Below are 21,524 nucleotides of genomic sequence, written 5' to 3'. Positions count from 1 at the left end.
ACAGAAGACTTTTACTTTCCTGGTTTCTATTATGTACATTAATCTGATACATTCTATTAACTGGCTTTTGCATGAGGTTTTATTTTGTCTTTCTTACAGCATACGCTTAAGTCCTTAGTAAGACATCTTGTTTGCACTGGTGAATGGACCAGAAGAGAAAGATCAGCCTTTTACTTGTACAGCAGTCACAGTCTCATTGTGTACTAACGTTAAGCAGCACATTAGAAGAATGCTGGAATTAGGAATTCCTGACATCCCTGTTCTTTGCACCATGCAAAAATTTGCAAAAAAATCTAGTTTGGTAGAAGCACAAGGCATTATTATGTTTATAATCCAAAGTCTGAAGACATAGTTGGTAAAACTTCTGTATCTAAAAACCAAAAAACATAAAACAAACAACAATGATTAAAGAATTAGAGAACTGACAGCTGCAAACAGACAAACTATATCCTCAAATGCAATGCCATCCACAGTGCTATGGGAAGAAGCCTTTAAATGTTATTCATTTTCCCAACTCTCTTAAAAAAAAAAAAATCCTGTAACACACATCTGTGACCTAGCAACAATATGGTTTGAAATACTTTCCAGATCACTGAACTGTGCAATACCTTTAAAAATGGGATGACAAAAGGTCGCAGTGGGAAGTTAGTAGCTTCTTGCAGTTTGGAATGAAATTCTTCAATTGTCAAAGTAGAATTCTGTTGAGAAAAAAAATTCTTTCTTGGTGACAAAATAATGAAAACACTTAGCAAGAGAAACAGTAACCAAAGCACTTTAAAATTGCTTAATACCTTGTTCTTGATACAGATAAGAGGATAAAGAAAAGCATGCCACATATTAAATTATTACCTTATAAAGATACTCAAAGAGAACCTTCAGCATCTCCAGCATTCAGTGCCTGTTGCTTAGCATATGGTTTAAACTCTCATGCACTAAGCATGGAAATATTTTCAGATGTCAAACTCCAGTTAAAGTTGCTTTTCTCAATATTTTTTTTAAATTTTTATTTTCTCTTAGTGCTTCTTGTATTTATTTTCCCAGTACAGATGTGATAATTAACATGCAAACACATACCAAAAAATACTCGTTTTTAAAGGCAAGTTTCTCTTTGTTTGATGAGGAAAATTGCTCTCTGTACTGATCGGAGAGTTGCTTATTACACCTTACTGCACCAGTAAACTGTGACGGGAAGTCATTGCTTTGTGACTAAGGACATAAGCATGAAGTCTACATCCTGCACAAGTTTAGCCATGGGAATAGTAATACATGACCATTCTCAAGGAAAAGTTCCTAGTTTGCTCATTAGGGCTCAGGTGAAATTTAGCAATGCAGGAATCAATTGTAAATAACAAAGGTTTTACTAAAATCAAATGATTTTATGAAAATCAAAGGCGGGTAGATGCACCCAAAGCTGTCTTTACTTTCTTTACTCCACCAGTTCACACACCTTTTCACAGAAAGCCACACAGCATGCAAAACCATACTAAACAGACGTTTTGGATGTGGAAGCAAATGTAGAGTGAGACGTAACTGAAGTTCCACTACCCAAGTTAACCTTCCTTTTAACACAGACTCGAGTGAATGAGTTTCACTGCTTTTCAGGTAGTGTTTTGTGAAAATACAAATGGAGGCCACCTGAGCCCTCGTACTAAACAGCGCTGGCAGTCTTTGCTTCAAATGAAGTCAATGGCAACTGCAGCTGCTCAAAACAGATGTATGTTAGAGCACCGCAACAGCATTTTTCCTGGTACGTGTAATTATTGCTGAAGGAGATACATGAGAGACAACAATGTCTGGCAGAGGGAAGACTTTAATGAGAATAAAAAGAATCCTGGGCCAGATTCACAACAGTTTGCCTATAAAATAGCAGCCCAACCTGACAGTTGTAGATGAGAAAAACCTGAAATTATCATTCAGACATATAATCACATAATCTTATAAATAATGTGTCTTTAAGTAGCATCAATACCTGTTCAGGGCCCTCATTGCTGGATTCAACGAACACTGAGAAAAGGTTTTCCACTGCATAAACACAGCCCAATTATATTAATCTCATCCTCTTAGACAGTATTCGGCTGCTACATGTATAGTGGCACTCTTTTTTACCCAGTCAATTACACTAGGCAAACCAAAACAGATTTTACTGCATTATATAATTCGGGCTGTGTCTACTTCAGGGCTGCCAACAGTAAGAGCAAAAGCCCTTTCACATCATTTGGTTGTAACACCACACTGGCTACAATTCTAGTCTGTATCCAGTTGAGAATAACTGCCACTTATGGATGGACAGACAAGTTACTTGTGCTAGATCTGGGGCAAGATCTTTATGCTTACATGTTTGGTGTCCTTGAAGTATGGAATAAACCATATATGTAACACACTCTTGTATATAATAAACATTTCAAGCGTAGAAGACGTAAATGGAGAGAAAAAATTACAGTTATTGTATCATTGGTTTTTGCTTACCACAAGTCCTAGCACAAGGGTACGCACTCTCTCCCCAATCTCTGGTGAAATGTCATTGCCAAACTGCTGTAAGGTTGTAAGAAATCTCTTCAGTTTGCTGAGCTGCCTAGCTCCACAAGCTGGCGGTAACTGCTGGTTAGCCAGAGAAGAGGAAGAGGAAGAGGACGGCCCATTGCTAAAGCCATTAGGAGGAGATGGAGCTCCATTTAACGCTGTTGGTGAATGGCTTGTGCCATTGGTTACTGGAAGAGAAAGAGAAGAGAGGGTAAAATAAAGAGAAGGATGGAGAGAGAAGGAAAACAGCTTAAAATTTTCTGTGCTTGACCTCAAAATTAATTAAGTTGCACGATCAACTTGTGACAGAGCAACAGTCCACAGTTTAAATCCATTTCATAGTATCTGGTATTGAACACTGTACAGACTGGAAGTAACAATAGTTGCCTGTCACACAGTCCCCCCAAAGAGCTCCTGAACTGAAATGAAAACCATTATTTGAATACCACAAACAATCAACAACAAAAAAGAGAGAGAAAGAGAGTGAGAGAGAGAGGAACTAGAAATAGAGAAAGAGCGTGAGCACGTATATGACTGAAAACAAAAAAAAAAAAAACTGTTCTTTGGGGTAGAAAAAAATGTGCAGACATATTTCATGAAGCCTCAGTTTATCTCTGAATATTTTTACTCGTGTTTTGTACACACAACTGACAGCTGTGTTTATAAAACAGGACTTGCATGTTTTAACCTTACACCACCCAATGAGAAGGTTATTTTTTCTGATACAGATTTCCTAGCTGCTAACATATGGAGCACACTAAGCTGTTTGTGCAGGTACAAATGGTGCCATCCTAGCTGTGGCCCAGAGTTTTGCAGCTAGGACACTAAACTGCAAGAAGACTTCTCAGAGACCACAAGGAAATTACTCTGCTTTTCATGTGTCAGTATAGTATCTCTAAAAAGTATAGCAAAGCATTCTCCTCCTGTTGCAAGGTTGCAACCTTGACAACAACCATTTCTGGCCACCGTTTTAGTTTGATTCTTATCCATACTCCAGAATTGAGCACAGAATCAAACTGAGGACATCTTTTTCCACCCAGGTTACAGCAGCACAGGCTCTTGAGTCTAACTAGGCAAAACGACAGCGAGTGACAAGCAAAATAATGACTCCCTATGAACAAAAATGCACAAATGCACTTGGAAGCATGGGCAGGCAGCACACAAGTATACCCAGCAGCAGCTACTCAGCTGGCCATTGCCTTGGGCAAATTTATTGGCTCCTGATTAGGGAGTCAGTTAGAAATCATTTGTTGTGGTATCACTCACTTGGTGCAATCTGTCTCCCTACTCCAAAGCACCAAGTCATTAATTTATATCACTGCACAGCATAAGACACCACAAATCAGGAACTTACCTACAATAAAAATGCAGAATGATAGTAGCTTAATTTGCTTCCTATTTGAAAGCACATGACAAGCGAACATCTTCAAGAACTTTTCATCTTTGTTAATGACTAACACCTTTGAAGCCAAACATCCCTTTTCTATTTGTCACTTTCTCCAACAATCATCTCTCTTTTTAGCAAGTAACTCCTTTTTGAGGATGGACACGTACTGATTATCACAGCCCTTCTTTTAAAGGGGTTCTTGCCCCACTGATTGAAGGGCCTTTATGGTGGTAATATGAAAAGCAGCAATCTGAGCGGCTACCTAGTTTCTACATGGTTTTTATCTAGTTTTGTTTGCCTCATCTAGTTGAGTGATCTAGGGAAAACAAGAACTGGAAAAAGCAGAAATAGAAAGGAGCTGGCCTCTCAAAGTTCAGCTCCAAGCTGCGCTAAGTGCTGCAGCAGAGTGAGATACATGAGTAAAATACATGGTGGTTGCAAGGAAATTGCATAGCCAAACTCATCATACCATGAATTCAGTAAATTAGGACTGGGAAGAATATGTCCTGCTCTATCCTCACGCAATCCAATAATTCAGTCACTGCTCCTAGTGATGGGGCTAAGATCAAGAAAGTAGAGAACTGCAGAGTTCATTCTCTAGGATAGATACGATGAGGAGAACGGCGGACCAAATTCCTCCCTCAACAAAATAAACAAAGAAATATTCCCCAAAAGCAGCTGCTTCAAAACAACTTGCATTTGCAATAGTCCACCCAGTACTGATGATTTTATCTCTCTATAATGTCTGAATTTGCCAACTGGCAAAGACATCTATGTTATTGTAAAACATAGCCATGTTATTAATAAAGCAAAATTTAGCATTTAGAATTTCAACAAACTAATATATTTTAAGAGTTTTCAATAGTCTAAAACAAAGCAAACAAGTGTACTCTTGACAAGAAAGCAAGCGTGCGCTTCTTAGCCTACAGGCATTCTCACTGCAGTAGCAGTAAGTGTAACAAGCACTCAAACAGAAGTGGCTTTTTAGTATCCAAGCTGGAACTGCTAAGGCTGAACTCCAAAATCTGATGGTGTAAAATGCATTTAAAATTAGATCTTTAGACTTTTGGACTTCATAAATAGCCAAAACAACAGCAGCAAAAACAACCAAAAACAGTTATGGTTCACACACCTTCCAACAATATCCAGAAAATCTAGTGAGTATACTCAACTGAGGACTGTAAGAAAAGAAAAGAACATGGTCTCATTCCTTTTATCACTTCCCAAGATCATCCAGAACTGTGCTAAGCACATTAGACTGAAAGGCTTAATCTGCAAGAGCCTCATCCAGCAAAAAAAAACCTCAAAACAGTTTAACTTCAGAGCAGTTCCTAGGATGATTCAGGTGCTGGAGTTAAACAAAACAAACAGATCTTTGCAAGATCAGGGTCACTGGGTTAAATCTAAGTTTATGCAAAGAGTTGGCACAAATGCTCCTCACTGTTTAAGTCTGATGTAAATCCTCAAGACAGGGTTCACTGGGATAAGTGGTACAAAGGCTTCCAGCTGGCCTCGTGCACAGAGGTGAATTTTAAGAAAGGCATTTAACAGGCAGCAAGAGGCTAAAAAGATATAGGCAAGACAAATAGAAGATGCTGCCGTCATTCTGTTTAGGCATATGTATTCTACTGTTCTAAAAATGTTTTATTTAAAATGTGAAATGTAAACACATTCTCATGTTTATACTATTACGAGGCAGTAAAAAAGAGACCAAAAAAAAATTGCATCTAAATCTTAGTAAGAGAAACGTGGATCATTTCATGACTGTGAAAAGAATAGTCCAGACAACATGCCAGATCGCAATCTCAGCTACGCTGATATGAATGCAGAGTAACTCCACCACGACTGGTAGAGCTTCCCGTGTGTTTACATCAGCAAACTGAGACAGAGAGGTGGTTCCAGACTAGAAATCTCAAGACAAAACAACAAAACGCCTTAATTTTTGTTTTTGTATCACTAATATCACTACTAACTAGAAATTATATAGCACTTCATTCAATCATTAGTGGGATAAACTATTTTCTTTAAGAATAACCCCCACTTTAAATATATAAACAAAGACCTAAACAATGACTACCGAATTTTATACACAAAAGTGAACAGAATCTCTTAAACTGTACAACAAAACAGCTAAGAGTTTACTGCATTTCTCAGAGCACTGATCTAAGCATAAATTGACATAGGAAAGAGTGCTCTCTGTTCTCTGACGCTACGCTCAAATAACAGGGAAATTACCACAGCTCAGAGCTGAACACCTTAACAGACTAAAGATCCGTTAACCTGCTGAGATTTTACATTTGCTTAATTACTTATCGCAGTATCATCAAATGCTGCTGCAGCCCTTGCATACAGGTTTTCCTTCACACACGTTAGTTTCTTACATACAGAAAGAAAGAATACGGAAGAATAGGAAGAAAATAATTCTAATTACACGTTGTGGGCGTGAATGAACTCGTTCTTGGAGCTCCTTGGGTAGTGGGAGGAGGTGGCATTGTTGGAGGCGTCAGCCTGGATTGTGTCTTCACATCCACAGGTGAGTCTGGCATTGTGGAATGCTTCTCAGTGCGATCTGTAACACACCATAGGAACACACTATTTTATTTCCCCAAGAACATCCGCTCTGAAACAAAAGTTTAAAAGCAAAAGCAGGAAGTGAGACATTTCAGCACCTGCCGCAAAACATTACACCTGGTTATCTATTCCAGTGTGCACCAGCAGAATTGCATCATCTGAACCTTACTTAAGAAGGTGCAGCATAGATGAGAAGACCTCATTTGTAGCAGTGCTGTATTATCTTTTGTTTTTCATTTCGAGCATGTGCAGATGCTGCCTCCAAAGCACTCCTGGAAGTGCAATAATGCCACCTCCCTTCAATGTCAGCCAGGAGGAAAAAGGAGATGAAGAAACAGGAAAGTAATAAATCCCCTTACAACAATCCTTACAGGAGTATAAGCAGAAGCTCTTTAGTACAGGTGAGATATTGGGCTGAAGGATACTGGTTGAAGGCAGCTCTTGTCATGCCTTTGTAAGCAACGAGAGATACTTATGTTAAATACCAGTGCCTCCCGGATGACTTTGCCACCATGCCCCTGGATATTCTCACATTCCCATCAAGAATAAACATGTCAAAATGATAAGTCAATTGCCAACCATACATACATACATACATACATACAAATAAATAAATAAATAAATAAATAAAGCATAACATTTTAAAGTTTACATCTTTACACATCAAGAACAACTTTAATGTTCAAAACCTGTAAGACATGAAAAACAACAACAAAAGGAAAAACAGGCAGAAAACCTAACAGTTCCCTTGCAAGTAAAGAGCTAGCAGATATTTCATATACGTGCTACAGAAACATCTTTTTGGATCATTCTGTGTTAAAGTTGATGTGGAGGGAAAAAAAAAAAAAGATAAATAAATAAACAGGAATATAAAACCATCCACATCCTTGTGTTTCATTTATCGAAAATGGGCAAAAAAAGACAACATTTAACAGCGGACAGCAAAAGTAACACAATAGCTTAGTGGGCCATCTTGAGTGAAGATGAAGCTTAGCTTTAAATGGGCATGAGTCTTGCATACCTTCTTCTGGGGTCAGGATTATTGTTTTGTTTTTTACAGACTGTCCTATACAAGGCTTCATGTGCTCCATTAAGCTGTGTAGCCAAAAAGCATCACCACTATTGGGTTAACAGATGAATTCGCCGTTTCAATTTACAACAATGGTAAAGCCAGGAATGTTTTACAAATTCTGCTGCTTGACTTTGAGAACGTGTATCTTGTTAGAACAGAGAATTAAAGTTCACAGGGAAAAGAAAAAAAATTATATAAGATCTTGCATGTGAGAGAGACTACATGCACTTTATGAAGGAGCAGTGTGTTTTTAAAAGCCTCAAAAATCTAATTATCAGAACTTTAATTTATCAGACGAAGAGGGAGAGAAAACGATGAGGGATACAGGTACAGTAGAAAAGGATCTGCAGTTTGAATCTCAGATTAGCTAACCTCAGTAGCATAGGGAACAGTATCCAAAATCCAAATATTAAGCCTCACACACAGGTAAGGTTTGATTTGCAAATCAAGAGATAGTACATTACTACATGCTGAAAAACAAAAGTAGGTTTTAAAATATATTTCTATACAAAATTTCCTTTCCACATCACTCCACTCAAACAGTTAAATCTATACCTTCAACAAGCCATTCATTTAATATAAAGAACTACAAAAACTAGTCTTGAAATGTTAATTGCTTCCTTAATAGCTGAATTCATCTCGCACTCACCTCAACCAACCTCAGCAACAGGGGAATAAATAGCTTTCAGCTCATGTTGCAACAGAGGGAAAGAGGCACAGCAGTAAGCCTGAGCCCTCCTAAATAAAGGCAAATATTTCTGCCATGCCAAGAAAGGAGAGAGAAAGGGAGGCTTGCCAGAGCTGGTGGGGAGATAACAGTGGGAACTGCTGGTCCATCTGGTTTTCATTCTGCTAACACTCACGCTGAACTGTTAAGGAAGGCAGTCCAGGTACACAGATTTGAAGCATGTGGGAGCGCAGACACAGGCAGGGAGGAGATGGAGGTGGGTGGAAGAAAGAGTGAGAGAAACCAAACCCTGCTCAGCTGCTGCTCGCGCGGAGCAGGCACAGGCTGTATCCCACAGCTCAGCTGCTGGGAACTAAAAGCGAGCTGAAACCAGCACCGTAACCAGCCGCACCTCTCCTGCTCCCAATCCGCATTGTTCCAAAATTAGGTCTGTTCCCAAAGGCTCAGATCAGAGGGGGGAACACTTTTCCCAAGAGCTGGAGATATTTTGTTACTTAAATTGAAAGCTGTAGTGGGAAATAGTGTGTGGGTTGGCTCTCCAACTGCAGATAGTCACCGCCGCCATCAAGCTGGTTTTATTCCCTTCAAAACTGTCTGCTGCCCTATTTGCAGACCACTGACATTATCACTACTTTTCATATACCTCTGCTCTGACATTAGGTTTTACTTTTTCTAATCACCTTTCTTTGTGAAGAAATAGATAAACAAAAACAATTTGACAGGCCACAGATGTCCCCCTGTCCCCTGCAAAGCCATACAACCCATCCTGCTACTGTACAATGGCAGACTTTTATTTCTGCTAGTCCATAAGCACTCCAGCAAAGTGTTCTGTAAGGAGATAAAAGACTTGCTTTCAAGCTCATCACAGAACACTTCAAACCAAGGTACTATATTGTCTTGTCCGAATAGAGAGATGGGGAGGAAAAGACAAAAAAAAAAGGAAAATTTTGTGGAAGTATGGTATAAAATGCAAAGCTTTTCCATGTGCTTGGAAACAGCCCTGAAAAGCATCCTGCCCCACTGCTCTCTCATACTTCCCATCCTTCTAGCCTCTTCAGTAGCAAAGCTCCTGCAGGAGCCTCTCTTCCCTTTCTGCTGGTGTTTCTCTGCTCCACACCTCTGTGACAGATTCCCGAGCTCCTGCAGAAGATGCACATCACTGCACTGAATGCTCTGCACCCAGCTCTATCCCAGCACCCAGCTTGGAGGACCTCAGCTGCTAAAGTTTTCAGAAGAAGGCTTCTTGGAGATGGAGTGGTGAAGGAGCACACAGCAGAGCTGCCAGTCTCTGTCACCTGAACTCACAAAGCTTGTAATGTCTGAAACACAGCCTAGAACCTCACCTCCTACAAATCATTATTAATTTAATTTAAAACAAAACAAAACAATTTTTTTTACTCTAATTGTTGAAAAGTTACCCGAAAATATGCAAGCTAAAATCAAAACAGTATTTAAATTGCATTTATTCATGAGCCAGGTTGCCCCTAAACCTTGTTATATGAGAGGTTTCACATTTTTAAAAGCAGCTCTCTGTGGTTATTCTGCTAACTGTATATTCAGAGGTGATGAAGGGATGGGAGGGGTAGATGGAATCCTGCAAAAGGAAAAACTGCATCATTTATGAGTGAAATCCTGCCTGTTCCAGACTTCAGGTACATCTGCCTTCTAACACAGGAGCATATTTCTTGAGCTTTGCCTAAAATTTGGAAGAGCTTTAAGGGAAACATCTCTTAAAATCACTTAATTTCTTGAATTCCAAATATGTTTATGTTCTCGTGGCAAAACAAACTCCCCATTTGCAAAGCAGCCTTTGCTATTTTTTTCTGTCGGAATCTGACATTCCAAATAATAATCCCAAATTAGGAGAGATGTGATAGAAAATTGCTCACAATATCATCCATTTCAGTGTGCCGGCTGCATATACAGAGACAGTAACTTGTTTCAGATGCAAAGACTTCTTCTATAGACAGAAACCTTCTAAGCAGTGATGAAGTCAGACTCCTTAGCCTAGTTCTCATAAAATTGGGCTGAAACCAGAGGTCCTCCAAACCAAAGAGAAAAGGAGACATCTGCAATTCATTCTTCACTACTTGCTGCAATCAATTCAGGATGGAAATAGATGGTGAAATAATGGGCTAGTCCTAATCCATACACACAACTCTCTGGTGCAGTGAGAGACTTAGAATAAATTCAGAAAATATGTTTCAAGTATGCAGAGATCTACTGCATTTGCTTTGGATTATACTGAAAAAAAAATCTGAAATATACATTCTTGAATCTCTTTTACAGCAAAGAGTGAAGAACTGTGACTTTACCACAGAAATATTTTGCTCCATTTAAAATTAAAGAATGTTGTAAAACCAGCTTTAAATTACGATATTTCTTCTGCGGATTTCTTGGTTCGTGAAACCATACAGTTCTTGTCATTCATACAGTTTTTTATGGGAGGAGTTATTTTTATCACTATTACTTAGATGTTAGGTGAATGTTGATATTTACCGTAAACCTGGCCAACTTCTGAAGGTAAATGTGGACGACACAAAGTAAAAAGTGCAAGAGCACGAGCAAAAAGAGATGTGCATGTATTCAAACTGATTTACTTTACTTCCTGTAGCCTCAATGATTTAGTCCTTTTTTAAAACAAGGCAGTCTTTCATATATGGCAACATTTCAGCTCATGTGGCATGCTTCCAAGTCTAACGCATCAAGGAAAGCTGATGTATGGAACAAAATATGGAATATATAAATACTTTACTGATACCATTTCAATAGCCAATTCAACGTCAAGCATTTCAAGGGGTGGTGTGTTTTCAATTTCCTTTTTTAAATGAAAAAAAGTATGGTATAATATGCTGTGGCATTTATTTTACTTTTAGTTAGAGCAAACAGTTCCAGATGTATATCCAGGCATGAAAGATTCTTAAAAGACGCTCTATATTGATTGTACAGTACTCACTACTTCTGTGCCAACACATTAAAAATAAGAATAAAAAACCTGCCAAATTAGAAGCGTCCATTGTCTTGATTCCTTTAAACTCACAGAAAGTACAAATCCTTCATGTGACACAAGACTAGAACCTGCCCCTTCTACTCAAATTATATAAATTGAGACCTAAATCTGTACCATTTAAAAGTGAAGGTTGTTGCTGAGTTGACGCTGGACTAATCCTGAATGTTTTGAGTGTGATAACATAGAATTTGCAAGCAGATAACAGACTTTGAGTCCCAGAAGTCTCTACCCAGACTCTCCGCAGACTGAGAGTCTCTGTAGAAATGAAATGGGTGACAGAAAAACATCAGTCTATCGAAGAGGAAAAACTACATAGCTCTTCCATCCATAATGTTAACACAATATGGTCACTGAAGAACCTTCCCTCTGAAAGATCTTCACCCAAAGTCAGCAACAGATACCATAAGGCCATGTTCAAGGCATTGTGAGGCTCCAGGCATATCACTACCAGAGTGTGACAATGAAATGAACATCAGGGAGCAATGCCTCACATCACACTTACTGAGAACTATATTGCAAGGTAACTCTCCTGGCTGAAAAGGACTTGCTTGATAGAAGCCTTAATATATATAGCTAGTCCCTACTTCTGTGAAAAACTAAGATTTACAATGCAGCCATAAAAAACAACACTAGGATAACTTCACAGGTCAAGCATGCCTCAGACTTGTTTGAGGTCAAGCCTTCACTCACTAATCTCTCAGCCTTTTTGACTACTCTTTAATGAATAAACAAGAACCTAAACAGAATGGATGTTTCTGTGCTATGAATGACCAATCTCAAATGGATAATATGGGTAATAACTTCCTATCAGCACCAGATGCATTCATGCTATCGGCCTAGAAAGAAAACACTGCCTGGTTTCAGGTCTCCAGTGGAAAGCTTTTCCTCCCCACGCAATATCGGAAGGCAGCTCACACACTTGGACTCTATCTTCTGGAACAAAACGTCACCCACAAGCTTTATCCCCAAGGAAAGAAGATGCAGTGTTAGTGATAGCAGCACACAATTATGTTTTCAGGATGACGTAACATTCCACTGTTTCTTCTTCACTACCAGTAGGAAGTTCACATGATGACCCTTGTGCAAGAGCAATATCACAACTTTTGCTGCTGTCTTATCTTGGTTCTTTTCTGCTCAGATATTGAACATTTCATATCACCAGCTATTATTCAGAATAAATGAAAGCATATTCAGTTTATCCACTTCTTGTCATTTAGTATGCAGAAGCACAAAGAAATCTTGCATCCTGGGAGTTCACTATAGTTATCTCAGACTAAGTTATCAGAACTTTCTAAAGATGTGCTAAAAAAAGCAATGAGAATAATGTAATCTCCACTCTGCCTCTCAAAACCTGAAAAGGGAATTTTGTGAAACTGTTCTAGCAGGAAGAACTTATGTATCATGAAAACTAGGTGAATGATAGCCTACACTTCGCAACATGTTCTTAATCCATAATGGTATATATACTGATTAATCATACTGTCATGACACCACCCAAAAAAAGCAGAATCATTCCTTTTCGTTTCAATTTTCTAGAATGAAGTGCTTACAGAAACAAACAAATAAAACCAAAAAAAAAAAAAAAGCCTTATAATGGCTTAGCAACTGAAGGCCAGATAGTTAAATAAGCAATGCATGAGTTCAATCTCAAGGTTGAGACAAAAAGAACTATGTCTTGACTTTGCTTGGACATACTAATTTGTCCTGAAATAAACAAATTCACCTTGCCATTTCATTTTATTAAAAAAATATTTAAAAAAAAAGAATTTGGCTTTCCTCTCATTTAACAATTTGACACGTTTTGACAGTTCCAAAAGTAACATAAATTTACTTTTATTTAAGAATTAAAAACTGAATACTGGCAAAAGTGTATACTACTTTTCTCCTTCCCCTTCAGATCTTACCATGTAAAATCATAGGGAAGAACACAGGCTAAATGAAGATCAGCTACCACCCTAACAGTTTATGAAGTGCTTCAGCAAGAACAGACAAGCATGGCAGCAGCAGCTGCCCATCATCTGCAGTATAAAGTCTGGAAGTCTCCTTCTCACCGCTGAATGCACGCATACTGGTCAGCCCGCGCAGAAAGTAAGGATAATGTAGATTTATTTTAAATACCCCACCAAGCATTACAAAAACACATATATGTATGTATAATTAATGCACTTAGAAAGTTAATATTCCCAGATCTTTTACCAAAATGTTATTTTCCTCTCTGTGTTTCCTGGATCTCCTCCACTTTGTTTTTCTTGACAAACTACCAAACTGAGAACTATGATTTTGAGTGTCTTTTTTTCTTTTAAGATAACAAAAACAATTTCAAAACCAGACCACTGAGTATTGAGGCACAAAACAAATGAAGAAGTACACACTATCTTCAAGCTGCAAAATAAAGAACAAAAAGAACAACAGAAAGAAACATAGGCCAAATCCACTTCCTGGCCTCCCCAGTGAGCACAGAGAGGACAACTCCTTCACATTATCAGGCCTTTCCACATTAGCAAGCTCCCAGTTTTCTGCTCCTACTTTTTATAGAGAAAATCAGGGGTTTTAACGTAAGGATTCCCAAAGGCTCATCTACAAGTAATTCAGCTCCTATTGTTAGCAACTTCGTGGGGAAAACAATCTCTGTCATGACTGCATGTTATTTGATAAACTACAGATGAAGTCAAACTGATAGCTAAGAAACTCAAATACCATCAGCATTAAATGTGGTGTAGTTTATACTCTCTTACATACCCTGTCATAATTTGCACATGTTATTCCCACCTTCAGAAAGAATAAAACTTTTTTTTTTCCCAAATGTCAGCTAAGATTTCCAGGCTTGCTCCCTTTAATCCAAAGTCTGTAAAATCCAAAATTAACAGCAAACTGTTTGTTATACACAGCTAAAAGTCTGAAGCAAAATAAGTCCAACTCCCTCCATTTTAATGCACTTATGCGATATTTTAAAAAAAAAAAGAGAGAGTGAGAGAGAGTGTAAGGAGAGTGTAAGGCATAGTTATACTCATTTTAGAGAAGTCCTAGGAGAGTGCTGATGCCAGGATTCCATTAAATTTAACTAGAACTGAAGTCTCTAATACAATTTCAGAGTAGATAAAGTAATCTAAAATAAGCTATTTAGATTCAGGACAACATTAGGTGTTAAATTATTCTGCCAGCAAAAAAAACTTATTGCAGCCATATTATTAAAAAGCTTCATTTGTATTTATAAAACAAGTCATAAGTAATTTATGCTTGTAAAGAATTATATACTGGTGTAGGAGTTGACATTTTTCCATGGTTAAACATCTAAACAGATGACATAGGAACTACTGAGAAGGTAGTAGATATACATTTGTTTGCTCACGAGGAATTTGCCATACACAAGTCAAGATCTGGTTGGATAAGGATTGATGTTGACCACTCCAGGACAGAATATTTCTCAATGGGAGAATCAAGCTCCAAAATCCCCCTTTTATCACACTGCACAGCTCCTCTTGTCTAGGAACTTAATTCTTCTCTGTGGTATTACAAACAACAGCAAGTTTGTTCTCTTATGGCTGGTGTACACAAGACCATAGCAATAAGGCAGATCAGATGGGTGGCAAAAATTCTGAACTGCTTTCCAAATATGAGTGCTACTCCTGTTTTAGGAAGGATGCCTAATTTCTATCACCTAGCACAGACAGCTAAATTAGAAGATAAGACTCCCTCTATAATCACTGAAAAGAAGAAAGACTCAGAGCCTCTAATTCATCAAGCCAGATATTAATCCATCAGTGAAAAATGTATGTTGAAACAGAGTTCCCCTAAGAGCCACTGGATGCTGCCATTGTTACTGTCTTACTACTGCTGGTGATGGAAGTGGAGCTGCAGAGCAAAAGACCATCTCAGTATCATCCAGTGACAGTCTCTAAGTAGTGCGGCTTACTATCCTAATCAGGACTTTGGCATTTATGGAAATAAACACTCTGAGAGACTATTATTTCACATCACCAAATGATGCCATTAACGACATCTTGTGTTTACATGACCGACTGCCTAGATAGAGTGTGAGAAAATAGTATTAGCTTCAAGCCAGTTTCTCCTGGATTTTGCATGTCACACCAACTGTGTATTATTCTGGGCACTGGATCATGCCTGAAAGCTGCAGTAGAGTGTGCGGGAGGGGGGAAGGAGATTCTTGGACTTTACATGAAATTAAGACCTTTCATCTCAATGAGGTGATACTACCTTTTGGCAAAGAAGCTCACAAGAAAAAAAGGTTTCGATTAATAAAAGCATGTTTCAAAACAATTGTCTGGCCTAAAACAATATACTTAAGTATTAATATCAAATAATATAAGCACACAAAGGAAGGGGGGAAAGGAAGTAGCTTATGTACATCACACCAACACAAAACCAGCCTGCACTTCCTGCAGTGAATTCTCACAAATACAAACTGGCACAGAAATCAGGTTAGCTCCCTCAGGAAGAGAGGTGCTGGGTAAGCCTTTTAGACCCCAGCTTTAAAATAGTCAGGAATATCCGTTGAACTTTATGATTACGGGTAAACCAGTAGAGATCAATTCACTGCAATTATATGCAACTTTTCCAGGCATTAACCGCCTTGCAGCAAAAAAAAACCAAAAAACCAAAAAACAAAAACAAAAACAAAAAAAAAAAACAAAAAACAAAAAAACTTACAACCTTGTTTTATCCATCTTTGTACTTAAATTTTAAATATCAGACAGGAAAAAAAAAATCACATGGCTGAAGACTGAAGAAAAAAAATCAATAACTACTCCAGAAATCACAGGAAAAATTAGCAAAATATTAAAACAATTTCAGATATCACAACGTTACCATGTTTGACAGTTGTACAGAACACTCTGTTTCATGTGCAGCAGATTCACATGAAAGGTATTTGTTTTTCTCAACAAACACATAAGAACAATGGTTTCTACGTTTACAGGACCTGTCCTCATTTTCTTCAAGCCAGTCAAACCCACAGTTTAAAATAAGTCATTCAATATTGACCTTCATGAGCCAGTATGACTTCTCATACACGTACATGTATGAGCATGTGTGTGCACGTGCACTCACTCATTAAATCAAATTTTACTTAGTTGATTCCGTATATAAAAATACTTACTGTGATATTTCTTTTTACATTTTGCTTTAGAAAAAGATGAAAGAAATAGTCCTCAATTACACTGAAGGGAATGTTAAATGGAGGGGAAACTGCAGGGCAAGAAGTCAGACACCAGAGAGAAACCACTCAGTGCTACAAGTGTAAGAGAAATATTGACAAAGTAAAGAAGCTTGACGCATTTGAACTCTGAATGTTCAATGCGAATGCACTTAACCCTTGGTAACATGGTGAGTTTCTTGTGCATGCTATCCTGCACATTTAACTCTCTCTATACTATGGAAACAAATATGTCCTTATCATACAATTGGTGTTCAATCCTGACAACATCCCCCTTGGGTCTACTTGGATATACACGTATTTGCTTTATTGAGAAGAGGAGCCATTTCAATGAGAAAAGAAAGAACAGTCAATGGGAGAAAAGAAATGATGCAGTCAAGCAGAGGATGGTTGACAGGGCAGCACAGTGGTCCAGTTTCATGGAGGAAGACATTTGGGATTCATCCCAAGCAACAGAAGCATTCAGAGGCCATGCAGGTGTCAGGTAAAACAGAAACGGTGGCTGGGAGAAGAGTCTGGCTAACAGCAACTGGAAATTGTTCCAGGTGACTACTGACCACCAGAGGGAGCCGACATGGTGCCATGAGCAGACAGATTCAGAGCTGAAAACTAAATATAAACAGTAAGATACTCACAAAGTAGAAAGAAGATACTTAAAGAAACGTTCTTTCTCTTACCATATGAAAGTTAACCTCAACCATACAATACACAAAGGGAATGTTAAGATACTGTGTATGCATACATCAGTATGTACTCTTCTGCAGTGCAGTGCCTGCAGAAATGTTGAACCTTTTCTCTAAATTTTTACCTACCAACACTGTTTCCTAAAAAATAAAAAAATATTTTTTTAAAAAAAAGCCTGAATTAAAAGCAAATTTTCAAGTACGACCTCCTACTGCCATGCATCTGTGCTCCAGTCACAGAATCACACAGAATCACAAGGTTGGAAACGACCTGCAAGATCATCCTGTCCAACCACCTTCCCATTCCTATCAGTACCACAAGCTACTAACTCATAGAGTTAACTCATACACATGCACCTCTATACACCTCTACATATACACTTAGTCCTGTTTTGAAGATGGCTTTTTACAGGAAATGCCAAACAACTGAAACACAGCAAGTGGCACATCAAACAACTGCATGCCTACAGACACACACAGTGTCCAGGTATGGGAACCCAAGTTGGACAACTACAGCCATGCCATAATACATGAATTTGAAAATACTTCACCAAAAGTCAACATCATTTACTTCTTGCATCAAAACACAGAGGGATGAACAAAACCTGAGGTTTTGTTATTTATTTTTTTTTTTTTTCTTAATCTATCATCAGTTAAACAGGTAAAATAGTGAATAGGGCAGAAATAATAAATACTAGGGCAGCTCATACAGATCTTTATAAAACATCTTTCTGGCTCCAAATATCTAGTAACAAAGCAAAATCCCAGTGGCACAACCAGTTCAAAAGCATAGAAAGATACTGACTTCACTGAAACCTCCTGTGAGGACATGTTTCTTTATGGTTTCCACTTGGAATAAATTATGTAAAATACATCAGTAGTTGCCTAGAAAGCTTTAAACTGTTTTGGATATGTATGAAGGAATAAAAGATCACTGAAGTGCAACAACAATCCAAGGCAAATTCCAAATTATGAAAGGGGGGGGGGGGGGAGGAAAATCAGAGTACCTGGGTGAAATGCAAAACAGTTAACAAGAATACTTGTTCCCAAATGAATTCCTATCCATTATCTTTTTCATAATTATTGCAACAGAGCAAGTAGCTTCAGTAACTGTGCATACAAATCACCTATTAGAAACTTAACAGGTCATTTCCAAAGGTGATTATGGACTCTGACTTACAGAGCTACTCAATTTTCCACGTAATTCTGTTCCAATGCCAACAGCCTACCCAAAATTAAGATAAAACGTGTTTCCATGAGACTATGTGGAAATAAACTTTTAGAAACTAAAACCACCACTGCAGAATGCAAGAAGTGGTGAACACTGCTGGATCAAATGCAATGGATTTCATAATTGACATGTTAAAAAATTTTCTTTGCCTATGCTGTGGTATCAGGAGAATGGAAGAAGAGGAGACAGTAATTACACGTTAGAGCTCTTACAGTGCCATATGCTATAATTAAATGATGATGACTGTGCCAGTGAAAAGTCTAAGGTTAGACAGAAGGATAAAAAGCAAAGAAGGTTATTGCAGTGGACATCTGCTATAAATCACAGTACGAAGAACTGAAAGTGTGAGTAGATAGATATACCTTATCCAGCTCTTAGAGAGTTCTCACAACAGCATGCTCTTCATCACAAAGCTCCTTATTGGACCCAGTATCTGTTTATTAATAAGTAGCTGTTCATGTTTGCACTATAATCAAACACACAAGAGGTTTCATACTGGAACATTTTGGAAGAGGATTCAGAGCCACTATTCAGGGGGAGCTGTAAAGAGCAGGAATTCAGATGTGCAGAGTTTCCTCAGGTGTGCAACTGCATGAGGTACAGGGAAAGACCCGGGCATTCATACTGGGAAAGGCTTAGGCACAGTACAAAGAAATTAACTGAGTAAAATCAGAGTAGGCTCACTTAAAACCTTTAGGGAACAAGGTAAGAGCAAGCATACCAAGCTAAAGTAACAAGAGGGAACAGAAGAAATACTAGCTTTCATTCACTTGAAATAGATAAATGAAGAAAAAGCTATAAAAATCTTTTATCTTAATAGTTGTAGCAATCTTCATTCTTTTTCAATTGTCATAGCTTGGGTTTGAGTCTGTCTCAATGTCTCAGAAGGAAACAGAGGGAGAAAGGACGAAGAAAACTTGGACAAAAACCAGAAAATTGATTCTGGAAATACGTATGTCACTTTTGTGAGTGAAACAGAACACAGAATTCTGATACTGTTTATCCTTCTCTCAATTTTTCTGGGAACACAGAAAGAGAGATAACTGCAAGCAAAGGTAGCACACCGAGGTATATGGCTTAGTCAGGCCTGGGATCTCATTCATTTGTCTTACTTTTAAAAACAATCTATCTTTTATTTTTTCTGTCATTTCAAAGGTAGACTTTAAACACATGCTCTGCATCACATTATGTTATACTGGAACAACTCCTAGAAATGCTGAGCTTCGCTTGTGATTATTTATACAAAAGCTTTGCTTTCTTTTAAACCACATGTATGTTGTTGGATTGTATCTACTGATGGCTATTTCCAAGCCTTCAACCTGCCATGTCACAGGAGCTGAAGCAAAAGAGTCCAAGCAGAGTTTAGTTGGTCTGTAATGACAGTAAAATCATAAATCTCTGTACTGAAAACCAGCTGCTCCATTCTTAACTCTGATCCCTCCTTTTTTTTCACATTCTAGCCAATATACAGCTGTAATAAATGTGACTCTTCTCACAAGTCGTGCAGATGTTAACAGTTCTGTAGGACATCAAGAAACATTTCAAGAATCTTGTAAGTGCTGACTAAACTTGCTTGAATTACCCACATTACCTCCTCCGCATTCCTATTCAGTAACATTAGCCTTTCTGAATGTATTAAGAAAAAAAAAATAATTAGCATATAAGCCAAGACATTAGTATCTAGGTCTAAATGCACTATCAATAAACAAGGAATGTTCTTAAACCATCAGACAACAGATACTGAGAGAGCGAACAGAAAGCAGTCAATTTGTTCTTTGTCAAGATGACTAATGCATTTTTCATGTCTTATCTATGCAAGAGTGGCTAAATGACTGCCTGAAAATATATATTTATAAAAATCACAGCTGGATGTATTTGAAAGAAAGGATCAGAACTATGGGAAGATCTTTTCTTTTCTAGTGATCAAGTGGATTAACACCAAATTAAAGTGAAGGAGTTCAAAGTGCTACCTAGTCCATTCTGATTAAAGTTGTATTAGCATTACATTCACACACTTTAAAGATTAAGCTAAAGCCTCAAACCACAGCCAGCTCTGGGCAGGAGCCCAGCTGTGCAGGTAGAGGACCAGATACCACACACATTCATTACACAGGTATGCACCACATATACTGCCTTACTATTCTGCCCTCCCAAGTAGCAAGTAGGTTCTATTTTGGGGGGATAGAACTTTCCAAACTTCTGAAGCTGTAGTTTAGCAGCACAGTAACCAAGAGAGGTAATTGGGATGAGTATCCTGAAATTACTCCAGAACCCTGAAAATCCCACATATAATAATATCCTTCCCTGTGTGTGTAAACGTCACACTTCCAAAACCTACTGGAAGGAGGACTGCCGAGAGTTTCACAATTGCAAGCCACAAAAGGATCACAATCTTTGACAAGTTCAAAAACAAAATGTGCATTCAGAGAGGTTTTTAGAGTGTCACAAGACAAGCGATGAACGAGAAGACAAGAAGAACAAGAGAGGGAAAAATAGAATGAAAATATACACACGTTTCCTGCAAGGGGATCAATAGAAAGACCTCAATCCAACAAAGACTTACAAGCTGCTCTGCTTCAGATACCTCATCTGTTATGGCAGCACGCTCCAAGTTAAAGCCAAACCTTTGAAGAGGCAGGGCGCAAATAATTTGCCATGAAATGCAGAATTCGTAGTACTGTTTGTTCTTAATTTAACAACACAGGCAATCTGAATATAAAGCAGAATTGTAATGTGCTATTTTTAAATGCTTCATGACACTGCTCTTAGTGTAATTTCATCAAAATGTCATTAAAAAGGACGTTCAGCATTTGGAGATTAGCAAAAAGACAATAGACTCAAAACTTAAAACAGAATTGAATATTAACAGAAGTGACATAATTAACTAGTCCAAAACCTCAACCTGCCTGTAAACTTTCACCACAAAATAAATTTGGAGGAGATAGCAGGGAGAAATGAATTTAAAAGACCAAAAAAAGAAGAAAAATATAAAGAGAGGAGAAGGAAAACCCACACAAGGAAGAGTCCCTCACTGCTGCTATTCCTCTAAGAGCGGAAATGCTCAGCTCAGTCATGGCTTAGAAGGCATAAACATCATTGAAATTCAAAGGCAGCTCTGAGAAAGAGGACGCCTCAATTGGTATGCAAGTGGTGTTTTCTCGCCCTGAATACATTATGAACTTGCAGCAT

The 21,524-nt window shown here is 38.1% G+C and overlaps 2 protein-coding genes across 7 annotated transcripts in view; both read right to left on the bottom strand.

The window, feature by feature from the left end:
* The window catches only part of RBM12B (RNA binding motif protein 12B), a 1,112,412-nt gene that overhangs the window by 351,639 nt on the left and 739,249 nt on the right, over positions 1-21,524 (bottom strand). The window lies entirely within an intron of this gene.
* The window catches only part of RUNX1T1 (RUNX1 partner transcriptional co-repressor 1), a 110,762-nt gene that overhangs the window by 43,423 nt on the left and 45,815 nt on the right, over positions 1-21,524 (bottom strand). For 5 of the 6 annotated variants that reach the window (XM_048939619.1, XM_048939620.1, XM_048939621.1 and 2 more), the window contains 3 exons: positions 6,339-6,476; positions 2,467-2,708; positions 609-698 (listed from right to left, as the gene is read on the bottom strand). In XM_048939619.1, the coding sequence (XP_048795576.1) occupies positions 609-698; positions 2,467-2,708; positions 6,339-6,476 (470 nt within the window). Of the gene's footprint in view, positions 1-608; positions 699-2,466; positions 2,709-6,338; positions 6,477-8,199; positions 8,221-21,524 lie in introns of those variants that run through there. The other variant, XM_048939625.1, reaches the window with a different exon arrangement.

This window comes from Lagopus muta, chromosome 3 (genome assembly GCF_023343835.1).
Source record: "Lagopus muta isolate bLagMut1 chromosome 3, bLagMut1 primary, whole genome shotgun sequence".
Classification (NCBI taxonomy): Eukaryota; Metazoa; Chordata; class Aves; order Galliformes; family Phasianidae; genus Lagopus; species Lagopus muta.
The sequence above is the reverse complement of the archived record's forward strand: the minus strand, read 5'-3'. Positions and strand labels throughout refer to the sequence as shown.